General features: G+C 35.9%; 1 protein-coding gene across 1 annotated transcript in view; it reads left to right on the top strand.

Moving 5' to 3' along the window:
- Positions 1-12,798: 12,798 nt before the first annotated feature.
- The window catches only part of Polr1E (RNA polymerase I subunit E), a 145,576-nt gene continuing 131,663 nt past the window's right edge, over positions 12,799-26,711 (top strand). Inside the window, exons 1-2 of the mRNA XM_090410465.1 lie at positions 12,799-13,144; positions 15,347-15,459. Coding sequence (XP_090266591.1) covers positions 13,072-13,144; positions 15,347-15,459 — 186 coding nt within the window. The 5' untranslated portion in view covers positions 12,799-13,071. The remainder of the gene's footprint in view (positions 13,145-15,346; positions 15,460-26,711) is intronic.

The following is a 26,711-nucleotide window of genomic DNA, read 5'->3' as shown; positions in this document are numbered from 1 at the left end:
TTACCATTGAACTAGACAGTGGAAATGGATACACCATGATACTTTTGTATTTTGCTAAGGCTTTTGACAGAATACAGCATGGAAAACTGTTGCATAAATTGGAGAATATGCTTTGGCTTATAAAATATTAGCGTGGATAAAATAGTTGACTAACAGATATGAAAAAGTGGTATACGGGGAATGTGAGTCTGCAAGATTTAAACTAACTAGTGATGTACAAGGATCAGTCCTTGATCCACTGTTATTCAATCTGTACATTAATGATATTGGGAACATACAGTTATTTGCTGATGATTCAAAGATAGGTAGGATAATAAGGAATGCTGTTGATATGCAGTACTTGCAGGATGATTCGAATAGGCTGGAAATTGTGGGAATAGGAAAATGGATGCCATTTCATTGTCAGTAAATGTAAAGGCATGCACTTTGGCATGATTAGATATCCTATGTCATATTATACAGGTGGGATTAGGCTAAAAGAAACTTAATAAGCTATGGACCTTGGAGTGTTAGTACATAGCAAGTTGAAGTTCAGAACCTATGTAGCAAAGATTGCAAATACAACTCAAAAGATAATTGCAATGCTGAAATGAATGTTCACATGTAAAGATAAGGATGTCATTTTGCCTCTTTACAAGCTCTTGATAAGACCTTATTTGGACTATTGCCCACAGTTCTGGTCTCCTAGTTTCTGTTGTGATTCTGATACAGTGGAGAGTGTGCAAAGGAGAATGTTAAAAATTATATCAGGATTGGAATGCTGATTATGAAGACAGATTCAGAATTTGTAGACTGCACACACGCAACCAGGAGAAAGAAGGGTGATATGACTTAACTTACAAACTTCTGAAATGGTCATACAAAACTTCTGTCGATGGAATTTTTTATTTTATGGAGGGTGGGGAAAGAAGAAGAGGGTATCCTTGGAAAATGAGAATGAATGCCCCTAAGAAGTAGATTAGGGTTAGATTTTCTCTCATATGGCAGTGTGTGATTGGAATGGACCGCCATTGGATATTGTGTAGGCAGGCGGTGTGAATTAATTCAAGAATAAGTATGAAATGAGTATGTCTGTAGTATGTGGCCTCACTCGATGAGTCTCTGACTCCATCTCTTAATAATAGCAGTAAATTAACAACACGAAGCTAGAACAGTTCTAGCCTGCTAACATGATAAAGGTTTTATTCCTTCTTTTATTTTTTATATAATGTGAATATAATGGTTTAATGTGTGTGCGCGTGTTTGCGTGCATGCGTGTGCGTAATGTTCAGAGAGCTTATCGATAAAAAGAGACAATATTGATTAACTGAAATCTTATTTACTTTCGGTAATATGTCATTTAAATCGTGATCCAAAGTGTTGCAGTATAATAAATCAATCAGTAAAAAATCCATATCAATTCCATATTAATCCATATCCATATCTTTAATTTACACTGCTTGGATTGGCGTCAGCATACGCCCCATGGGCAAGGTATCTCGTGCCATGTAACGGTATAAATTGGAGGAATATCATGTTCCAAGAAGATGAGTACAGCTATGTCTGGGTGAAATGTCTGAGAGCAGGGAACAGGCGGAATTTGAAAGAAGTGTTATAATAGGATGGCATTTGGAAAGCCTATCTGTTTGGCAAATTGTCGACAAAATGGGCCATTCCAGTCAATCTGTGATACCATATTGAGATAGAACCGCAGGAAGTCAACTGCAAGTGCTACCCGCAGTGGACGACACGCTGCACTCACCTAACTTGACCGCGGTGCTCTAAGAAGGGTATCATGCAAAAAGCGATATTCGCCAGATTCGTCTCGGAGTTCAATGTTCGTGATACCACAAACAGAAGTCCGAGGACAAACCATGAAAAAAGGCCATACATAGCATTACCACCTCCGAATTTCAAAGTTGGGGTTATGCACTCTAGTAAGAAACGTTCACCGGGAATCCGCCACTCCCACACCCGTCCATCTGCTTGGTAGAGAGTGTAGTGTGATTCTTCGCTATAACATAGCTTTCGAAACTTCCACCTCCCGCTGTTCACGCTCTTTGCATCGACACGCTGAATGCGGATTTCAGGGCATCAACTAGAATACGAATCTACACAAAGCATTCACTCAAGGATCAAATGGGTTTCTATTGTAGAACGGCAAGCCCAACATTACCCAAACCAACATACAGCATCGTCTTCAGTGGTGCAAAGAGCATGTACAGTGGGATGTAGAAGTTAGGAAATCTGTGTCATGGAATATATATAGAATCACTCTACAACCTCTTTTTTCCTGGTTTGGCCTCGGACTTTGTTTGTTTGTGATGCCACGAACACTGAACTCCGAGACTCAACTGAACATTCTGGACAATGGAATGCTTCCTACTTTGTGGCATTTCTACGGAACTAACCATTGTCTCTTTCAGCAAGACAGTGCACTGTGTTACAAGGCTGCCGCTGTAACTGCATGGTTTGTGGACATGAACGCCACCACATTTGACTGGCCTCCACGGAGCACTGATCTCAGCCCCAGTGAAGATCTGTGGAATGAACTAAGCTTCAGGTGAGGTCAGAATTTGTACAGCCTACAGCAATTCTAAACCTCATTACATGCCAATAGTAAGAATGGTCCAAAATTTCCATTGACGCTATCGTACGCATGTAGAAAATGTGCCCCATAGGATTGCTGCAGTCTACGCAGCAAAAGTAGGTCCTACATCTTATTAAGGTGGGCGTCATGACTATTTGTTCCTCACACTATGGTATAAGTTGACTTCTTTCAAAGCAGTGTATATAATGGTTAGTAGAGCTGACGCTGTTTGCTTTTTTTAGGTTTGTTCAGAAAACAGGATGATAATAAAAAATGGTCTTATTTACATGGATCCTATTTAATCAAGGAAACTTTGACTGCATGTAGTCAGCTATTCATCCTTTAAAAGCATCCTTTTTTTACTTCTTTCAACATTTTATTTTTGAATGTGTTTATTAAAATCAGAATTTACAATTTTTGAATGTATTCCCCTGTTTAAAAATTGACCATTTTTTATCTTGCATGGATATTTTTATATGACGAATATTTCTTCATATTAAAAGAGTTGCAATTTACGGTGATTATTAAAATTTAAAGATAGGGTGAACGGAAATTAAACGCATACTCTCTAACTCCTTTTGAGGAATAAAAGTCAGCAAAAGATGCAGTCTAAAAAAATATTTTTTTTTTAAATGCATTTAGGAGATGCCTCACTGTCTATAACAAATCAGTGCTATATTTAGGATGTAATTAAGAGCAAAGTAATATATTAATATTCTTTTTGAAAAGTTGGAGGTCGTACTCTTTGGTGAATACTTCATGGGAGAAGGCAATTCTACGGAACCAAGTTAGACGGTATGAAAGATGAATGGAACTGGTAGTTTCAGTAATCTGAAGTTCAAATGTAAAGGACGATGGACAGGTGTTGCACGTGTTATTGTAGGTTTAGCAGAAATGGGGAGGGGAGCATATGATGCTAGCTTTGTTGAACAGCTCCAATATGAAAACGTCTATAGAAGAAATTGATCATCTTTTAGATGGCTGAAGACAGTTTTTGTGAGAAAAAGTTTGCCGATGAAGTAAAAGAAAGACTTTCTAAGTTCGAATCTAGTCGTCGACTAGAGGAATATTTTTAATATTTTCTTGGATCGAAACACGAGTTACTCTATCTTGAGACTGGGTAAGTGGATTTTCTCCCAGATACTTGATTTTTAGTTCTATAAACTAAAGAAAATTGACTGCATAACGCACATTATTTCAGACAACAATATATTGTATTGTAGTTTAGGGACTGGAAGATGGCGCACTTGTCTTCTGTTTCTTTGCTGGATGCCGTTTAAAATAAGCGATAGCCTTCTGCTAGCTATCTGTGATTTTATACCGATGAAGATTGAACTGCTCTCTTAGTCTGCAAAAGTTATACAGGGCTGAAATGACCTCACCTACTATCTATATAATTAAAGGCATTAGCGGATTTTTTTTATCTGTAAATTGGTTGATGTAATTAGTTTTTAGCATTCCAGTGATAGGAAAAATTAAACCTGAAATTTGAAAAAATATTCATCAAGTGCAACTGAAAATGAAAAATCGATTTCATTTTAAAGGATACTCTTTTGAATTCAGACTGACAAACTGCTAAAGATCCTGATGTATGAATTCGAAAGGAAAGAATTTTGCATGTTAAACTTAGTAAATTTTAATTTAATAAAAACACTCTAATACGTTTTATCCCCAAAGAGAATAGGTAGAAATTTGTTAGTGTTAACTTTTCGAAGGCACGTGGGTAGCACGTCTCCATTTTGGAAAATGGAAATTACTCACACATTGAAAAATGGAAATATTTGATGTATGCATCAGATCGCTTGATATGAATGTGAAACATCTGTGCCTTCAAGGGAGATACAAAAAAAGTTATATACATTGATTAACGATGTCAACAGAGTATAATTGGAACATGGAGTCCAAAAAATTATTAGTAATGAAGACCTCTGGATAAGAGGAATTCAGCAAATTGTTAACCTGGAGATCATAAAACCAATATTGGGAAAAATTTGACACACACACACACACACACACACACACACACACACACACACACACACACACACACACACACACACACACACACACACACACACACACACGCACTTAGAAAAGGTTATCTGGGAATCTCTTATACAGTCCTGGAACGGAACCCATAAGGGAAAAAATGCTAATCCATCCTAAAAATATTATTATTATTATTATTACCTGACACTTCGAAGGATATAACTACAGCAGGAATAAGTAGATGGAAAATATTTACAGATCCAATGTTCCTGATGAAATTTGGAAAAGAGGAAGCACATATACAGTCTTCAATGTTATGCTTGTGTTTTTTTTTCTGTCTTTCATAATTTATATGCCTCTTAATTAGTGTAACTACTGCATATTTTAAATTAAGTTTCATTTTTTTAATATATAATAATAATAAGCAATTATGACAGTTTTTATAGCTGTCATAATTGCTTGTCATATGTTTAGTAGTAGTAGTATGAGGGATTGTTATTATTACGAGATATTGAGTAGAAGCACTACGAAATCTTTATATATAATATGGATGTTTGTTTAATAGGTCTGAGGCATAGAATTGCCTAGTTCAATTAATACAGTTACTTGCTCTTAACCTATATTATAAGGTCTGATGCTATATCGGTTATCGTAATTCTTTTTTTTTTTTTTTTTTTCTGTTTAGAAAATTAATGTCTAAGATTTTGTTATATTGGTCAGTTGGTAGGCTTCATTTGCTAATATATATAAGTTATAATGTAGTATATATATACAGGGTGTTCGGGATAAATTTGACAGTTTTGTAAGGAAAAATAAAATCTTCTTTGTATCTATTAAATTTAATGAATTGACAAAAAAACATTACAGGCAGAGTTAATTACAATACTATCAACAAGATTTACTCAAAATAACCACCATTAGCATCGATCACAGCTTCAATTCTGCTTCGGAACCTCGAACAAGCTGATGCTACAGTCTCCCTGGGAAGGGCCGCAAAAACTGTTTTAATTTTATCCATTAACTGGGCTTTTGTATTACTGGAAGTGCGATTGGTGTCTTTTTCAACTGCGCCCCATACAAAATAATCCATGGGGTTAAGGTCTGGGGAGTTTGGAGGCCAAACATTTGGACCGGTGAAGTCGTAGAAATTTTCAGACAACCATTTTTGACTTTTCCCAGAGGTGTGGCAAGGGGCCGAATCCTGCTGCCATACATACGGCCTACCATTGGCTACCCTTGTTATCCAGGGCTTGACTACAGTTAGCAACTCCACGAACAAAGCCCGAATTCCAATGCCAGGGTTCTTCAACACCTGTTCCTGCAGATTTGCGAGGAATTCTGCTGTACGAACGCAATCAGATCGTCTGCTAGGGATCTTTCTTCTTGCTACATCCTCGTAGTCACCATTGCAAGTCTCTAGTTCATGCCTGATTGTTTTTACTGTATTCAGGGAGCATTGGGCAGCAGTCGTAATATCCTTATTTTGATGGCGGGCACGAATCATCATGATACAAGTTATTCTCTTCCATGATTCAGGTGGGTTCCAGCTATCCATCCTTTCTGATATCTTGTATATGAATGAAGAAGGGTCCAAACTTTTAAATGAAGAGAAGTGTGTGTTAATACATGTAACTTACGGAAAAATATAATTAATTATAAATATGTCAAATTTATCCCGAACACCCTGTATATATATATATATATATATATATATATATATATATATATATATATATATATATATATATATATATATATATATATGGCGATCAGCTTTTACTCGGTTGTTATACATTTGAAAAAAATAGATTTAATGACTCCAAGACCGAGATAACATATAAAGATTTTAATGATAAATACTACTAGTTTCGGCATATAGCAGCCTTCTTCAGGTATTTATAAAGGAAAGGAATACTAATAAACATTGAATTATTTAAACAAACTGGAAATTACAGGTACAAATTGCCTCACATAATCGATACATAAAAACGTTGTATTTTTCAAGTTGTTCCAACTGGCGTGCCATTGTTTGTTGCAATTGTGCGTGCAAGTTCACGTGAACGCCAATATTGAATAACTGCAGCATGGCTATCTGGGATGTTATAACTTAAATTATTATTTAAGTGGACCGGGTTCAGTAGGATTTATTTGAAAAAAGAACATGACTGGATAACGCAGTTGCATGAGAAAAAGTATAATATCTTTCAGAGCATCGTGTAAGCATAACATCCAAAAAAGGTAAAGAGTTATTATTTTCTATATCAGCAGTAAATTTTATATTAGATATGTTGATGATATATTCATTATTTGGAATCACGGGCACACAGCTCTCACAGATTTTCTTCGTCATCTAAACATCCAACATCCTAATATAAAATTTACTGCTGATATAGAAAATATTAACTCTTTACCTTTTTTGGATGTTATGCTTACACGATGCTCTGAAAGATTAAAAATCTCTATGTACAGAAAACCTACGCATACCAATAGATATCTGCATAATCTTTGATTATTGATTATTATTCCTGATACCTCCAAGGAGTCCGAAGACTCATCGCGGGAGGACATCTTCAACTATCTCTACACCTTACCTCAACTACGAATCAACGCCATCTACCGCCCACCTCCAACACCACCACAACTAGTAATTTTTGTCTGTAAATTGCGTGTGTTCTGAAGGGCCGATTTGTATGTATGCGGGATGAAAAACCCGAGTTTCCGGGAGAAAAAACCCTGCTACCTCCGTATGAGATCGGCTAACTCACCATCACTTTCCACCACAAAAACTTGGAATTATATCTACCTTAGGACACAGAGCACGTTCTCTCTTAAATGAACAAGATGAACTACAAAAAGAAATGAATCACCTCACTCTTATTTTTAAACAAAATGGATACTCTGAAAAAACAATTAAGAAATTTCTTCTGAACCCTCCTAAGCAGTGCACAACAGAGACTATTAATTTTAAAGGTAGCATCTCCATTCCATACATTAGCACAGTCTCTAAGAAAATAGCTAAAGTCCTTAAAAAGTATAATATCGGGACCTTCTTCACCACACTTCCAAAAATCCGCTCTCTAATCAGCCATCCAAAACCTACTCATCACAACCTTAAGTACCCTGGAGTATATAAATTGTGGTGTGATTGCAATATCCCATACTTTGGTCAAACTAACAAATCTATTGAACAACGCATAGAAGAGCATAAGAGAGACATCTCATACAAAAGATCTCATGCAACTGCGTTATCCAGTCATATTGCTGCAGTTATTCAATATTGGCATTCACGTGAACTTGCACGCACAATTGCAACAAACAATGGCACGCCAGTTGGAACAACTTGAAAAATACAACGTTTTTATGTATCGATTATGTGAGGCAATTTGTACCTGTAATTTCCAGTTTGTTTAAATAATTCAATGTTTATTAGTATTCCTTTCCTTTATAAATACCTGAAGAAGGCTGCTATATGCCGAAACTAGTAGTATTTATCATTAAAATCTTTATATGTTATCTCGGTCTTGGAGTCAAATCTATTTTTTTTTCAAATATACATATATATATATATATATATAGCTTTATGAAAAAATTGAATGACCAGACCGAGATTTAAGTAAAAAGGTTTTAATATAAACACACTACTAGTTTCGGCCTGCAACAGCCTTCTTCAGGTGACATTATAAAAGAAAAAACACTAGACATTGAGTTAAAAGACTATGAACAACATAGACAGTGTTTTTACATAATTAGCATGAAAACGTTGTAGTTGTATTTGAAGCTGTTCTTTCATTTGTTGCATTGTTGGGAGAGTGCGTGCTTGCTGATTCACGTGAACGCCAGTACATGATTACAGCTGAATGACTATCTGGGAGGTTGTAGCTTAAGTTGTTATTTAGATGAACAGTATTGAAGATGATTTCTCTAGATTCCGCAATTTTTCTCTCTATTTCGTCACTGCAACGAAAAGATGTTAGTAGATTTTTCCCAGCAGACTTTGTGACTTTGGTTATCATCATTAGGATTAGCCGAGAAAAGGATATGACTTGATAATGCACTCGCTCGCTGTTTCTTTTAAGTATTGTCTCTCATGTGTTCTTCCATATGCATTTCGACAGATTTGTCTGTCTGCCTGAAATAAGGAATATCGCAGTCACATAATATTTTATATACGCCAGGGTATTTGAGTTGATGATGACAAGGTTTTGGGTGGCTACTTAAGGAACGGACTTTGGAAGTGGAGTGAACAAGGTTCTGATATTGTATTTTTTTTAGAACTTTTGCTAATTTATGTGAAACGGTACTTATGTAAGGAATAGATATATTTTCAGATGGTTTATTTCTGTAAGCAGTTCATTTGGATCATCAAGAAGAGAACGGGCTCTATGTCCCAAGGTGGAAATTATTCCAAGCTTATGAGGAGGGAAATGATGGGGCTGACTGTGCAGATATCTGTTGGTATGTGTGGGCTTTCTATATATCGATATTTTTAGTTTACCAGAAGAGCGAGTCAGTTTGACATCAAGAAAAGGCAAGGAATTAGCGACCCAAAACCTTGTCATCATCAACTCAAATACCCTGGTGTATATAAAATATTATGTGACTGCGATATTCCTTATTTCGGGCAGACAGACAAATCTGTCGAAATGCGTATGGAAGAACACATGAGGGACATTGCTTGCAAGAGACAGCGAGCCAGTGCATTATCAAGCCATATCCTTTTTTGGCTAATCCTAATGATGAAAGCCAAAGTCACAAAGTCTGCTGGGAAAAATCTACTAACATCTTCCGTTGCAGTGACGAAATAGAGAGAAAAATTGTGGAATCTAGAGAAATCATCTTCAATCCTGTTCATCTAAATAATAACTTAAGCTACAACCTCCCAGATAGTCATTCAGCTGTAATCATGTAGTGGCGTTCACGTGATGCAGCAAGCACGCACTCTCCCAACAATGCAACAAATGAAAGAACAGCTTCAAATACAACTACACCGTTTTCATGCTAATTATGTATAAAGACTGTCTATGTTGTTCATAGTCTTTTAACCCTCAATGTTTAGTGTTTTTTCTTTTATAATGTCACCTGAAGAAGGCTGTTGCAGGCCGAAACTAGTAGTGTGTTTATATTATAACCTTTTTACTTAAATCTCGGTTCTAGTCATGTTCATTTTTAATATATATATATATATATATATATATATATATATGTGTATATATATATATATATATATATATATATATATGACTACTACTATTAACTCGAGGTTGGGATATGTTCATTTTTAATATCAACTGACTAAAAACCCAAGAGTTATAACAAAATGAGATTCATTTGAAAAACGCAACATGTTTCGTCAAGATTGACTCCATCAGGCATTAAGAACATAGAAAAATATTAAAAGACACTGAAAATAACATTGAGACACTCTAAAGCTATACAATTATAAAGTTATAATATTCGACCGTGAATTACAGTTATTATGAACTTGAGCTATAGTCCGTGTTAAAGTTCTATTGTTGTACACTTGTGCGTGTGTGGAACCACGCGATCTCCAGTATCTGATAGTGGAGCTGAAAGAGTCAGGCAAATTATGGCTGAGATTATTGTTCATATGAAGAGGGTCCCAGGTGATTTCTTTTGACTCTACAATGCGGCGTTCTACCTCATCATGGCCAATGTGTAGGTTTGAAGTTGTTGTCCAATTTACTTCATGTAGGCGGCTTTCGTTGTTCGTGTTTATTGAAAACAGGACATGGTCTGATAGAGCAGTAGCTCTGGTTCTCTTGTAAGCAATGTCTCTCTGGTGTTCCTCGAGACGTAGGAGGATAGATTTCTCCGTTTGGCCATAGTAAGGTTTTCCGCACTCACATGTGACTTTGTATACACCTGGGAATTGTAGAAGGTTGTGAGATTGTTTATAGTTGTTGAGACGTGATCTCATTTTTGGCAGAGTTGAGAAGCACGTTTGTATGTTAAACTTCTTTAGGATTCTACTCAGCTTTTTGGGTAGTGTGGTGATATATGGCAAGGAGATATGACCTTTGGAGTCGTCCTGTGTCTCTACGTTGCTACGTTGACGGGGGGATAATTGGTTGTTAATAATTTTTAAAGATTAGCCATTGTTTTTAAAGGTCCATTTAAGATGTTGTAGTTCTTTTTTTAGTTCTTCTTCATCTGACAGTACAGATCTTGCACGATTCGCAAGAGTTGGTATAACACCCAACTTTTGCACTGGATGGTGATGTGAGGACGGATGCAAATATTTGTCCGTGTGTGTTGGCTTTCTAAATATAGATACTTTTATTGATTCGGATGTCTTGGTGAGTTTAACATCTAGGAAAGAGATGGAACTATTTTCTTCAATCTCCATGGTCAATTTTATATCCTGATGGAGGTTGTTTAAGTGGTTGAGATTCCTGTGAAGATTCTTAATACTATGCTCCCATATGAGGAATATATCGTCCACATATCTTAGCCAAATTCTTGGTTTTAAACTAAAAGAGGAGATTGCCTTTTGTTCAAAATCCTCGAAAAAATGTTGGCTAATACAGGAGAGAGAGGGCTTCCCATAGCTAATCCTTTGACCTGTTTATATAGTTTACCTTCGAATTCAAAATAGCCAGAGTTTACACAGTGAGATAGCCAACATTTTTTTCGAGGATTTTGAACAAAAGGCAATCTCCTCTTTTAGTTTAAAACCAAGAATTTGGCTTAGATATGTGGACGATATATTCCTCATATGGGTGCATAGTATTAAGAATCTTCACAGGAATCTCAACCACTTAAACAACCTCCATCAGGATATAAAATTGACCATGGAGATTGAAGAAAATAGTTCCATCTGTTTCCTAGATGTTAAACTCGGCAAGACGCCTGAATCAATAAAAGTCTCTATATTTAGAAAGCCAACACACACGGACAGATATTTGCATGCGTCCTCACATCACCATCCAGCGCAAAAGTTGGGTGTTATATCAACTCTTGCGAATCGTGCAAGATCTGTACTGTCAGATGAAGAAGAACTAAAAAAAGAACTACAACATCTTAAATGGACCTTTAAAAACAATGGCTACTCTTTAAAAAGTATTAACAACCAATTATCCCACCGTCAATATAGCAACGTGGAGACACAGGACGACTCCAAAGGTCATATCTCCTTGCCATATATCAGCACACTATCCAAAAAGCTGAGTAGAATCCTAAAGAAGTTTAACATACAAACGTGCTTCTCGACTCTGCCAAAAATAAGATCACGTTTCAACAACTATAAACAATCTCACAACCTTCTACAATTCCCAGGTGTATACAAAGTCACATGTGAGTGCAGAAAACCTTACTATGGCCAAACGGAGAAATCTATCCTCCTACGTCTCGAGGAAACCAGAGAGACATTGCTGACAAGAGAACCAGAGCTACTGCTCTATCAGACCATGTCCTGTTTTCAATAAACACGAACAACGAAAGCCGCCAACATGAAGTAAATTGGACAACAACTTCAAACCTACACATTGGCCATGATGAGGTAGAACGCCGCATTGTAGAGTCAAAAGAAATCACCTGGGACCCTCTTCATATGAACAATAATCTCAGCTATAATTTGCCTGACTCTTTCAGCTCTATTATCAGATACTGGAGATCGCGTGGTTCCACACACGCACAAGTGTACAACAATAGAACTTTAACACGGACTATAGCTCAAGTTCATAATAACTGTAATTCACGGTCGAATATTATAACTTTATAATTGTATAGCTTTAGAGTGTCTCAATGTTATTTTCAGTGTCGTTCTTAACGTCTGATGAAGTTAATCTCGACGAAACATGTTGCGTTTTTCAAATAAATCTCATTTTGTTATAACTGTCGGGTTTTTAGTCAGTTTATATTAAAACTATTTTTTTTTATATTTTTAGTCAGTTTATATTAAATATATATATATATATATATATATATATATAGAGAGAGAGAGAGAGAGAGAGAGAGAGAGAGAGAGAGAGAGAGAGCCTGTGTAGCTCAGTAGATGTGGCATTAGTGATAGCCTTGGGCCATCTATCTCTGATTGGTACCAGTGGAGATTGAGCTGCCCACTCAGTCTCCAAAAGTTAGATAGGGCTAAATGGCCTCGCCTACTCCCCATATACGGGAATAAAAAGGCGTTAGCTGATTTTTTAGCTGATATATATATAGAGGTCTCTGGTTGAATTGAATTGATTAAATCGCTGCAATTGTCGACAATTTCAAATTTTGCTGTTAGGCAGTCGCTGGTATGTAGATTAAGAAAGAAAGTGAACTGCGCTGTCTGCTATGCTTTGCAATACGTAAACATATTTTTTTTTTAACCACGTGAAATAGCGTGGTCTGTTGTCCATGATGTCTGATTGCTTTATTGGAGAAGAGCAAAAAGCAGTGAAATAATTATGAATGCTTGTTGAAGTATGTTGAAACTAATAATATATTATTATTTATTTATTGTCACACGTAACAAATACTTGTAATCCTGTGTTTAAAACTAAGGAAACATGGCTGGAGTTGGACCACATGAAAGTGTTATCGAGTATGAAGGGAACGATTCTGTGACACCTCTTTTGTTGGGTAAGTAATAATAGATCTCTTATACTTGGAATTCTATCTTCCTTTTCACATAACTTGTATTATTTCATTTTTATTATGTTTTATTCGTTTGAATAAATTATATTTGGGGAGTAGTATGTTCATTTTGAACTGCAAACGAAATTACCTCTTATCGGTAATGTTTGATACTTGAGAGGTATAATGAGCGCCATAAAATACTTTTATGTTAAGGACAAAAACAAATATCATTGAGAAAAGCTTTAATAAGGGGAAAAAAACTCAAAAGAATGGTAATTCTTAATCTATTTGCATAAATTCTCTGTCTGTTTGTATTCATTAAATTCTCTTAGTCTTCCTGCAGGGATACCCTATATCAGTCATTACTCATGGTCATCATTCCATAGGCCTTGTATTATATTGTCTATATCCACACCTGCTCTATTCTCTCTCCCTCCCAACTTCCCCAAACCTGACAGCCTAATTTGGTCACAACAGGCTATATGTATTATACTTGTATCAGGTGCTTTATACAGGAGAATAATGACTTCCTTTACCGGGAAGCTGTAAGGAGGGTATGAGTAATAGAATGAGAAGCAGGTTTTTTTGCATGGAGAGTGGTGGGTGATTGGAATTCCATTGCCTGAAAGTGTGGTGAGTGCAGAGACCATGAATACGTTTAAGTCAATATATAATTAGCTGTGTGTGTGAGAGAGTGTGGAATCTCCCACAATGAGTTTGACTCCATGGAGATCTGATGATAATAAGAATTTACTCATCACGATGTCATATTTGTGTTTGCAGTAATCCTTCTTGTTGTATTGCATTCTAACCAATAGAATAAATAATCTGTGGTCATTGTAAACCAAAATGCAAAACTGTATTAATTCAGCTGGCATACATTTTCCTCTGTCTATCTTACCAGTCTCTTTTAAATCAACCTGGAAGGATATACGCTGCTATATCAGTCATTCCTTATCATCATTCTTAACTTTTTTCTTTATTTTTTTTTATCATTAGGAAACTTCCAATGTTCTGTTTCTTTTCTTATCTAAATCAGTTGTCAGTTTAGTTTTTGTGAAATTCAGACTACTGAAAACAGTAACCTTCCTTAATAAAAGCATGCAGTTATACATAGTATTATTTGCCTACCTAGTGGTTAGGATACCTGGCTCCCACGTAGATTACAGATGTCTTTAAAGTCTTTACTGGATTATGATTTCCACAGTCCAGTATGAGACTAATGCTCTACATATTGGACACCTGAAGTGGCTTGAAAAAGAGAGGGGGGGATGTTTGGTTGCTAGTGCAGAATTTTTCATATCAAATTTGCCTGTCCTCAGCATTATTATGCCCAAGTTTCCGACTCTCTATGGGATTATCATTAAAAAAAAAAAAGTTGGGGAGATGTTTCAGTTTTGCCATAACCAACTTTTTTAAAAGCCTGTACCTCATCACTTGATAAACAAGTTGGCTTAGAATTTGGAACATTTTTTTTTTGTTTGCATTATCCTTATTCACTGAACCATTCCTTTGGGCCCTTTATGATGTCATATCAAATAATCAGGGAAAGGCATAGTGCTTTTGAAATCTATCAATGGAAAACGTATGGAGAGAACACGTGAGGAATTACCACATTCCTTATTGAAGCACTTTGATAACGTTATTTTGTCCTTTTGTTTTTCACATTATCTTCATATACCCATTTGTTACTGAATTAAACTATTTATTTCCGATATTTGTGGGTGTTTCTTTCACATTGCCTATCATACTGCTTTTTTGCTGAATTACATAATAATTCATCATACAATTTTTTTGAGTTATCATGATTTTTCTCTTTCTTTCTTAATTAATGGAAACCAGTTTAGCTAATTGCTCTGCAACAGGCTATTTTAAAGATTAAAATGTTTGTTTCTCATTATGGATTGCTGAAGAATTCCTTGTATTGCACTTTAAAAAAAAAAATTTTTTTTTTTTAAATCTCTTAAGATTCTATATATTTGAAATTCCTTGTTTATGTGTTCAAAACAAAGGCTGAATATGTTCATAGAAAATCATTTGATCAAAATGTAATATGCTCTGTTTAATTACTCCAATACATAACCTTAACTCTGAACAGAATTAACTGTATATTATAAATTAAAAAAAGTTCTTTGAATAGTCCTTAAGTTATGCATGATGTATTTTAATTATGTATACAGTATTTTATTTTCCCTCATAATTCAGCATCCTTCAGCAACAGCAGCTCAGTACCTAAAGCCAATAACATTAGTTTTGATTTGTATGAGAGTGGTATTACGCAAGATGGTTTACGAAGAAGACAGACTCGAAGAATTTTGGTAAGTACTGAATAAATAGCATGTGTAAGTGATGATTTAAACAAGGAAATTTATTTTATCTAGAAGACAGCAATTACTCCAAGTATTCATGGAAGCCTAACTGTGAATAATAAAGACTCTCACTCAGAAATGCTTCATTTAAGCTGTGTGTAGACCTGAGCATTTTTGTATTTTTATTAATTTTATATAAAATTTTCATATTTTTATTTATATTTTATATCATCCAAAATCCTTCTCTAGAGACTAAACAGTGAACTTTTACAAGCCACTTTGTGCTTCCAGTGTAACAAAAAGGGGGACATTGTTCTCACAACAAGCAGTGAAATTCATCTCTGACCTAATCAAAAACATCTATGTCCACAGTGGGATTTGAACCTGCAGCCTGTTAGTTGCAGAACAAATATGGTAACCATTCAGGCAACTAGGCTGCCAAATAAAAAGAAGGTAATCCATAATTGAGAAAACAGAATTTAGAAATAGCCAAGCTTCACACAAATCACCACAACAAAATTCCATATACAGCTGTGTTGCTGTGTCAGTTTTTTTTTTTTTTTTTAATTGATAAAGCAGAATAAGAAGAAATAATTTCATACACCAATAGATCAGTATTGCTCCATGTCCTTTAGTTCTTTCTTTAACAAAGAGGTTAAATAAAAGCATATCTTCTAGTAACAAGATATCCATCTGCAGCACTTATAGCTCCAAAACCTATGCTTATTATTATTATTTTGGGCGACTCCAGGGAGTCCTTAGACTCATCAAGGGAGGCCCTAAACATCATGTCCACACAACTAGATGACATTTTCACAGTATCTATCATACCATGCCTTGAACTTGCTCACAGTTATAGCACCCACAACAGACTCTGGCAGCTTATTCCACTCATTTATCACTCTAAAAGTAAAGAACCCAGCTCTAACACCCCCCCCCCCTGCTAACCACACTCTTGCCCAGCTTCCATAGGTGTCCCCTAGTTCTCCCACCACCAGTCCTGATCTCAAAAATATCCTATGAATTAATCCTATAGAATCCCTTTAGCAATTTGAATGTCTCAATCATATCTCCCCTTTTCCGTCCATCAACTAGTTTCTGCAACCCATAAATCTTCAACCTGTTCTCATATGGTTCATTCCATAGACCTGCTATCATCTTAGTCACTCGCCTCTGGATCCTCTCCACCTCCTCCCCATCAAGAAGGAACCGAGGTGACCAAATCTGGGCACAGTAGTCGAGATGAGGTCTTATCAAGGCTCGATACAGAGGTACAATAACTTGCTTGTCTCTGCTCGTCAAGGTATTTTTCAACAACCGAATGAGTTGATGAGCCGATTTAGCTACTTTTGCAATGTGCCCCCCTAAACTTTAACTCCCTATCCACCAACACTCCAAAGTCCATGGCCTCATCAATCTCCTAGAGTATAGTTCCACCAATGTGGTATACCACTGCTAATCTTTTCACCCCAAAATGCATAACCTTACATTTTGTTACATTAAATTGACATCCATTCTCCTTAGCCCAGAACTCCAATCTATCCAAGTCATCCTGCAAGATTTTGACATCTTCTGCATTCACTATCACCCTACCCAACTTTGCATCATCAGCGAACAAATGGACTGTTCCACTTAGAACCTTCCCTATATCGTTAATGAACAGATTAAACAGCAGTGGTCCAAGAACAGAACCCTGCAGCACACCACTAGTCACAGACCGTCTTTTGGACTCTACTTCTGAATAAACTACTCTTTGATATCTCTCCATCAACCACCCACCTATCCATCTCACCAACCCTATATCCATTCCCATATGTTATAGTTTACGAATTAGAATTCCATGTGGTATCCTGTCAAATGCCTTTGACAGGTCCAGCAGTATCACTGTAAACCCATTACCCTTATCCAGTTCAGCCGTCACCTTGTTATAAAACTTGAGCAAGTTACTGAGGCATGATCTACCCTTCACAAAGCCATGCTATCCCCTGTACAGTATCTCATTTTCATCCATTCCTGTATTTTTTGCTTGACTACTTTCTCCAAGACCTTGACAAAGACTCCTGATATGCTGATCGGTCGGTAATTTGCAACCGTAGTCTTGGATCCTCCTTTATGCAGTGAAACTATTTTCCACTCTTTCCACACCTTCGGGACTAAACCAGACCCGAGACTCAGATTAATCAACATGGTCAAGGGCACTGATAATTCCTTAGCCACTTCACGCAAGACCCATGCTTAGTTTGAGGAAAAGTATACTCTTCATAGTATGAACAAAACAAAAGATATAAGATCTCTGTAAAGTTAATTCCAATCATTGATGACAAAAACAGTAGCAACGGATCCTTATTACATTTAGAATATATTAATTTACAATCCGAATGCATGAAAGTGTTTCCATAATTATCACCAAATAAATTTATAGGCTAAATTGTATCATATAGCAGATTAATTATTTGACTTTCCTTAATTCATGAAAACAGTTCTGTAAGAAGTGTCTTAAATATGAATTAACTTTGGTGTTTTTGTGTTTTTATTTCTTACAAAAACACTTAGCATATTTCACTCCTTTTTTAATAACAAATTAGTAGTATCTCAGAAGACCAAAATCTTAGATGAGAAATAGCAGATTAACTTAGAAGAAAATGGGAAGCTAGTAATGATGTCAATTGTGTAATTAAGTTGACATCATTACTTAATTGTGAGTATCCTGCATACTCCCTTGGAGGATACAGGAAATAATTATAAAAGAAATAATGATAAAAATCACAAGCTTTCACTCACTCCATACTTCCCACATTCAGATTTGGATTCTCCTTTTAGTTCATCTCAGGCAGTTGGTAGTTACTGTTTTCTTTCCATCATTTACATTTCCTGTCAACATTTCTTATGAGATGGTATGACATTTCATAATGTCATACTCATCATAACATTAGCCACACATAAGCACTTCTGTGTTTGCTGATATCATTAACAACCACTTGTATTTTACAAGTAATGTTTTTCTAATTCCTCTCGCGCTCATTTGACTGACATAATAAACCTAATTCATAGTATTTCACAAAATTTGAAATAGTGATAATAATAATTCCACACTGGCTCAAGAATGTTATGGAGAATTCTATTAAAATTAATATTTAGGATCTGCAGAGGAAATAATGATACGAATAGAATGAGGTATCTGTAGCCTTTCCAACCATATTGCCAACAACATCAGACTGGATGTACTAGTGTTATCACACAAAAGCAACCTATCAAAAGAATTCAGTGCTCTTCAAGAAATGAAAAGCAACACAAAATAGTAATTACTAAAGCAGATAAAGGAAATGCCACTGTGGTTCTAAACTAATCAGATTACGCAGGTAAACTTGCCTCTCTACTTTTAGATTGTTTCACCTTCCTCCCAATAGAATATGATCCCACCAGCACCCAAATCAGAACACTCCATAGACTCCTTAAGAAGGTTACCTCTTGTTCTGTGGAAATGACTAACAGACTAAAACCTTTTTAACTCTAGACCCCTTACTAGATATATGGACTAACAAAAATCCATAAGCAAAAGAAATTGAATGTACCATTACATCTCATTATGGATGGCATTGATCCCCCCCCCCCCCCCCCACACACACATACATATTAGCCAATTAGCTAAAGTGCTCACACAATATACTTGCAACATACTTTTTACATATAAAAAAACCTCTGCCCACTTTAAAGCCAGTATAGAAAACCTCTCACTCCAATGCACTGACATAATGGTTCCTTATTCACCAATGTCCCACTCAAAGATACTGTAGACCTCATCCAAGCCAAATTTCCTTTTGATATCTTGGCCCTATTTCAGTTCACCATGAACTTAGGTTATTTCATTTGGCAAGGAAAATTCCACAGATAGAGGGGACAACCATTGGTACTCCACTCTTCCCCCCACCCCACCCTGGCCAACTTCTTTATGTAGACCTTTGAAGAAACAGCCTTAAACTCTGCGCTACATAAACCCACTGTTTGGCTACGCTATGCTAATCATGTGTTGCCATTTAATCACATGGCCTGTGTACTCCACAATTTCTCAACACACTTAAGCAATCAACATCCAGGATCCAGTTTACCTTGGAAAAGGAAAACAACAATCTCCCTTTCCTAGACACTCTGATTACACGCCAACCTGATGGATCCCTGGCTTTCCCTGTTTACAGAAAACCTGCACATACAGGTAGATTCATTCACCATGGGTCATGCCTCACCCCTTCCAACAATATGGGATTGTAAAAACCCTATACATCAGGGCAGAATTAATCAGTTCAGACAACAATGCCCTAATTACTGAACTTAACCACATCCTTAATACCTTCTTAGTCAGTGACTACAATCCCCAAAAAATATTAAAACCAGTTAACCGCAACCCCCCCCCCCCTCTTCATAGCAGAGATTACTCTAAATCTATCACCATTCCATCTAGCCAGGGTACATTCGAATAACTAACAAAAATCCTAAGAAAATATGACCTCACAACTAGTTACAAACCACATAAGAAATTGGCATTCCTTATCTGCTCCACCAAAGATCAGCCGCTTCCCCTAGATCTACCTGGAGTATCAGGTCCCTTGCAGTTGCAAACTGTCCTACTACGACCAAACAGACAGGACAGCCAATATCAGGATATCCAAATACAAGAACTACATCTGGTTCCACCAATACAGTCACTCAGGACTTGCTGACCATGCATTGAGCACCCACAACAGAATACACCTGAAGAAGACCACTTTATCACACTGCAGCAAGTACAAGTAAGAAAGATTATTCCTCGAATCAGCCTCAGCTCTGAAAAACTTCCCAAACCTCAACAAATTTGGGTGAATGAGACTGCCCGAATTTGGAAGGCATACATTCTAAGATTGTCAGCCAATGGCCAAGACAACTCAATTTAACCTCCTGGGGGGAACCTTTTAGGTCTCTAGGACTGACTTCAGTTGCCTTTCTTCAGCTTCTTTTGCTTGTGAGTACCTGCATGCACATATCATTGTTTTGTGATCCCTGAAGATGGCAATGTAACATTGCCGAAATATAAGTAGTTATTAATTAAAGTTTTTATAATTAATAATTTGGTTTATGTTGTCATTTCCTAAAAAATTAAAAGTATGTCTAACCAACATATAATCTTATCTACAAGAGTTACTATGATGTGAAATCATTTAACTCACAGTAAATTGAAAAATTCCCATATAAATGTTCCTCTCATCATGATGAGAATTGAACTTAGATCTTTTCCAATCAAAGGATATAATGGTTTGTCATTCTTCCAGCTGTGCTACATAGATGCTTTCAATCACAGATCTTCACTTCAGATTTAGGAGGATGGTTTAGAAATAGGACAGAAGAAAGCCAGGCTACTTTCCATGTCCAAGTTAAAATTGGAGAGACTGTTCTTGCAAGTGACATTAATTCCATAGAATCCATGTACCTGTAACAGAACCAACAGTTATGATCTTCATTAGATCATACTGTCAGTTTTGGCACACTGTCCTGTCTACTTGTCATCGTTAATAACACGAATTGGTACAAAGAGCACCACTGTCACCCTCCATGCACGTGACTGTCCTTATTATCTGCGTCATTTTATTTTGTGTCTTTGCTGAGCATGTATTGTTAACGTGCCTAAGTGCTTCTGATAATGCTAGCTTGAAATAGTGAAACATTGGCTTGTAAATAATTAATATATTAGTCAGTAAATTAGTTATTTGTTCAAGTGTCTATGTAGTTTTTTGCTCAGTAAGTTTGACAGGAGGGATTTATATAATTTACTTCAGTTTTTCACTAATAACATTTACTTCAGATCTTTACTTTATTATGATTAAAAATATAGGACTTTATGATATACAGGGTGTTTCAGAATGCCCATTACAAACTTCTGTGGGGGGGGGGGGTCCAAGGTAGATCAGGTTTTTTGATTATCAACCCATGTCCCCATATGGCATTGCAACAGTTCAAGTCGAAAACATTTTGTGTTTATGTCACAAAGAACATAAACATCAGATACAGGGTAAGATGCATTTTAATTTCATAAACATTTACCAAAGGCTCTTGAAGTTGTGACCACCAACTTCACAGCATGCGTTACGCCTGCATAGCAAGTTCTGACACACGCTTTCAAAAATGCCTGACATAGTTTGGATCTCACCTGCTGCAGTCAGTATCCTTGTCGACAAATCTACTGACTCGACAGGGGTTTCATACATGAGACTCTTCGTCTGGCTCCAGACAAAAAAAAAATTCAGTGGAGTTAAGTCTACTGAACATACAGGCTACACCACTAGGTTGTCTCTTCCAATCCATTGTAACTATATATATATATATATATATATAGAAACATTATAACTATATTTTTTCTGATCTGTTCTGATCTGTGCCTTTTATTATATTTATATCTGTTATTTATTTTGCATTTGTTATAACCACTACTTTATTTTTATTATTTATCTTTGATTTCTTTACTCTGTATTTAACATATTTATTTATCATTTGCACCAATTAAATCCTTCTGAGTGTGAGTTGATTGAGAGTCTTAAGTGGGGATAAAAATAAAAGTTATTTCCCTTTACCTCTGATCAATATTTTTGTGTCAGCCATGGCTTTAACTTATTATTTAATTTCCTTATACACCTAAACCTCTTTTTACGCGATAGATACGCGATGAAACTAGCAGTGATGACAGCACAGTGATAAAAAAACACTGACCAGGCATGTAATCAGGAATACATATCCATGCTTGAAGTAGAAAAAGTCTGAAATGTAGAAAGGCAGCTGGAGTAGATGACATTAGACCAGAAATGCTCAAGTATGGAGGTATAAAAGTTTTACAGTGGCTACACTGCATAGTTCAGAGGACATGGACAGAAGGACGAATTCCAGATGATTGGAATAGAGTACTCATATATAAAAAGGGAAATAAAACTGATTGTGAGAATTACAGAGGTATTTCTCTACTGAGTGTTCGGTAAGATTTATGCCAGTATACTTGAGAAACGGTTGAGAAGGATTGTGGAAGAGAAGCTTGGTGAGGAACAAGCTGGATTCAAGCCAAATAGAGGCTGTCAGGATCAGATATTCACTTTACGACAAAAAGTCATGGGAATATAACAAAGATCTGTATTTAAGTTTTGTAGATCTGGATTTCTCTGAGTGTTCCTGGTAAGATTTCTGCCAGTATACTTCAGAACCGGTTGAGAAGGATTGTGGAAGAGAAGCTTGGTGAGGAACAAGCTGGATTCAGGCCAAATAGAGGCTGTCAGGATCAGATATTCACTTTACGACAAAAAGTCATGGGAATATAACAAAGATCTGTATTTAAGTTTTGTATATCTGGAAAAAGCATATGACAAGGTGCCAAAAGAGAAGCTATTCAAAACACTACAGTTGTATAGTGTCAGTGGATCATTATATCAAGCAATACTTAGTCTTTATTTGAGTTGTAAGTGAGCAGTTAGAATTGAAGAAAGTACAGGGAGATGGTTTAATATTAAATCTGCTGTCAGACAATGATGTACATTATCCCCTCTGTTTGGACGACACCATTATTTTTTATGTGATAAAATTTTTATCAAGAACATAACATTAAACACTCTCGAGGTTTGCAGACTATAAAAATCGTGCATGAATGGAGACCGCGTGAAACACATCAGTGCTTGTTCACAATATGTGCAACACTGGTGAATGCTGCCAGCACCGGAAAGATATGACTAGTGGTGAGGCATGAAGCGGGACAGGAATACGTACATACAAGAAACCACTTAATTCCGGATTTGCGTAAGTTGTGGTATGACTGTACCTTATTTCACTAAAATCCATTTAGCCTAGGTATCAGAATAACTTGGGTACAAGTAGATAAAATAACCATGTGTTAAGGCTTAAGTGCTGGGAGGACATCATGTTGGAGGTTTAATAGAGTAAAGACAGCACTAGGAAAGGATTAAAAACTAATTTTAATGCTTCCAATATTTCATCTCAGTCACTGAGACACCTTCAGGGAGATTTCACAATTAATACTTGCAACACGCTCACAAAGACGGCACAATACTAAGTGAAACGCATGGGTGACTCTAAAGTCCTAACTAGGTGGTGTGCCCTCTATGGGTGTTTGTAGGTGGCCTAAGATATAAACTGGGAACTCTAACAATTATTGTTTTCCAAATTTTGGGTGGTTCAATGCATCCATATTTGTTTAAGTGAGGTTCATATGCGAATGCCGCTACAGATTCCAAAAACAGTCTTTCCTTTTTGAATTTATTATGGTTTAGCATGATGGTTTTTCTCCAGGAGATCCTGTGAGTTGTATGCTATGGTCAATCTGCTTTGCAGACCATGTGATTGCTGATGTAAGATACAAAGTACCCTGTTCTTCTACAACAGGGTACTTTGTATACCCCAGGCACTGAGAAAGGAGGGAGTTGATATTAGTTCTTCTTTTCCAGATTCCATCAGTTCCTTATCCTTGCTATTGGTCTTAGTTCAACAAAACTTTTCTTCTCACATTCTATTAAAGTTGATCTCCTCTGTGTATTTTTAGGATTGCCATGCTTTCTCTTTCCTTGTGAATTCCATTCCAGGGCTGCATGAAAGATTTCTTCATGATCTTTCCTAAGTGTATGTCCAATCCATCTAAATTTTAGCTTTCTGATTTCAAGGTTGACTTTTTGCTGATATGTTCTTTTCCAGACTTTTTCATTAGTAATAATTTGTGGCCAACAAATTCAAAGTATGTTCTGCAGACATCTGTTTATGAATGTTTGTAGTTTTCTTTTATTTCCTTTGAAACCAGTCACATTTCACATCGATATAAAAGAACTGATTTAATACATGCATTAAATATTTTTAATTTTGCAGCTGTGTGAATATTTTTCATTTTCTATGCTCTAAGTTTAGCATATGCACTTCTTGCCTTTTGAATGCTTATGTCAACATCTCTAGTTGCCACTCCATCTTCAGATAAAACACTGCCGAGATACTTAAAATATGAAACGGTTTCGATTTTTTCATTTTCCATTGTACTTGATGTCTTGTTGTTCACATTGACTTTTAGTGGATCTTCTTGTAATGTGGTTAGTTTGTTTTAAATATCTGCATGTCTGTGAGCAATTAGATGTACATCTGCATAGTGTCAATCAGCGTTTCCCAAATTGTGGGCTGTGGCTCCCTTGGGGGCCTTAAGGTTTGTTGAGGGGGGGGGGTGAAATAATGAAAACAAATTAAAAATATTTTAAGATTAAGTAGTTCTTTTTTTTTTTTAATCTTAAAAGAAATGTATTTAATTTTTATTATTTATTATTTATTTTTTGTTATTTTTTATATTTTAATGGGAAAAAATCGCACATTGGTGTTCACAAATTTTGCTTCCTGCGTATTTCAGCACTTAATGAATATTAGTAAATATATGCTTATTCATAAAAGTTTTCATTTCAAAGGTATTGATAAGAAGCACAAAAAAGCTTACAAATCCAAAATCTTGAATATAAATTGTATTGAATATAAATACAATAAATATTATAATAATATATGTCTGTATTAAGTTTTTTTTTCTTCAATGGGGGACTGTGAAATATTTTAATTTTTCCAAAGGGGGGCCCTTTATATCCATAAGTTTGGGAAGCACTATTCTTGATCATTCAAAGTTTTATTTATTTTCCATGATATTCCTTTTGTCATGTTTCATTACTGTCTGTTCTAGAACTTGATCTAGCACCAGTATAAATAATAAGGGAGATAGCAGACATCCTTCTTACACTCCAGATACAGTTTGAAAGGGTTGTGACACATATCCATCATGCAGCACCTGACATTGGAATTTGTTAAATCCTTCCTGTATGAGGTTTATCATCTTCTGTGGCATTCCTTTGTTTTGAAGTACACACACAATCTATAGCAATGGAATTGAAGTCTTTTTCATAATCCACAAACAGCAAATATAAAGGAGGGTTAAACGCACCCGACTTATTATTATTAAGGTGTTAATGTGATCTATACATGATCTATTTTGGCCTAAAACCAGAGTGCTCTCTTCTCACGTCTTCATCTAAAATATTAGATATTCTTGAAACAATAATTTTGCTAATGACACATAGCAGTTTTATGTCCCTCAAATTTTCACAGTTTCCTAAATCTCCTTTCCTTTGTATTTTTATTGTTATTCCTGTACTCTAATCATTAGGGAATTACTCTTTCTCCAAGATGTCTTGGAATAGTGGGTAGAGCACTGTGATTGTTGTCATGTCAGATTTTGGAACTTCTGCCATCATGTCCTTCCACTTTCCTATTTTTCATTTCTTTAATAGCTTTATTTTTTATCTCTAATTTAGATGTTGGGCTGGTATCAGTTTTTAATTCTCTCATGCTGTTGTTCAAGATTTGACTAAAATGTTGTCTCCACCTTTCCAATTGTTCTTCTGTTGACACCAAAATTTTTCCATTGAGATCCTTCACTGGAACATTCTTTTGCATGGCTTTTCCAGAACGTCTTCTTATAATACTGTGTAACTCTCTGCTGTTATACATGATTGCAGCTTGTTGTGCCCTCGATGCCAGTTCTTCAAACTATTGCAGTTTATCTTTTATAGCACTTCTCTTAACTTTTTTATTTAAAATCTGATATTTGTGTTTAAGTTCATTTTTCTTTTGGGGAATATTTCTTGCACATAATTTCAGCTTTATTTTTTTCCTTTCATCCACTAGTCTCTAAGTTTTCATCTATAACCATTCTTCTTTCTTTCTTGTAGCATATCCTAAAACATGTTCTGCTGTTTCATTAAGGACTTTTGTTTTGTTTTCCATTTAGCCTCTATATCAGGGGTGTGGAACCCCTTGCCCGCAGGCAAAATTTTGCCTGCGAGTCTATTTCAATTCGCCCCTTTGCTGATGTACTCGTATGTACATCAGCACACTACATACACTATATATGAGTTAAAATTTGCCAGTCGCCTGCAGACGTTTTTAAATTAGCAATTTTCGCCCATGTTACTAAAAAGGTTCCCCACCCCTGCTCTATATCATCATTCCTTACATCTTCTTGTCCTTCAAAATTACTATCCGTATTTTTTTCCCTTAATGTTATTTTAAACTCATTGCAGACTTCAACATTTTGTAATTTAGAAATATTAAATTTCCATTTATTAAATGTTTTACCCTGATGGTTTTTTCTGAACATGTAACTGCATAGATTGTATCGGCACTTCTTTTATTTTGGACATCTAATGACATTTTCTTGCACCTTTGGC

Source organism: Typopeltis vanoorti, chromosome 20, assembly GCF_054136105.1.
Source record: "Typopeltis vanoorti isolate ZY-2024b chromosome 20, IOZ_Tvanoo_1.0, whole genome shotgun sequence".
Taxonomy (NCBI): domain Eukaryota; kingdom Metazoa; phylum Arthropoda; class Arachnida; order Uropygi; family Thelyphonidae; genus Typopeltis; species Typopeltis vanoorti.
The sequence above is the reverse complement of the archived record's forward strand: the minus strand, read 5'-3'. Positions and strand labels throughout refer to the sequence as shown.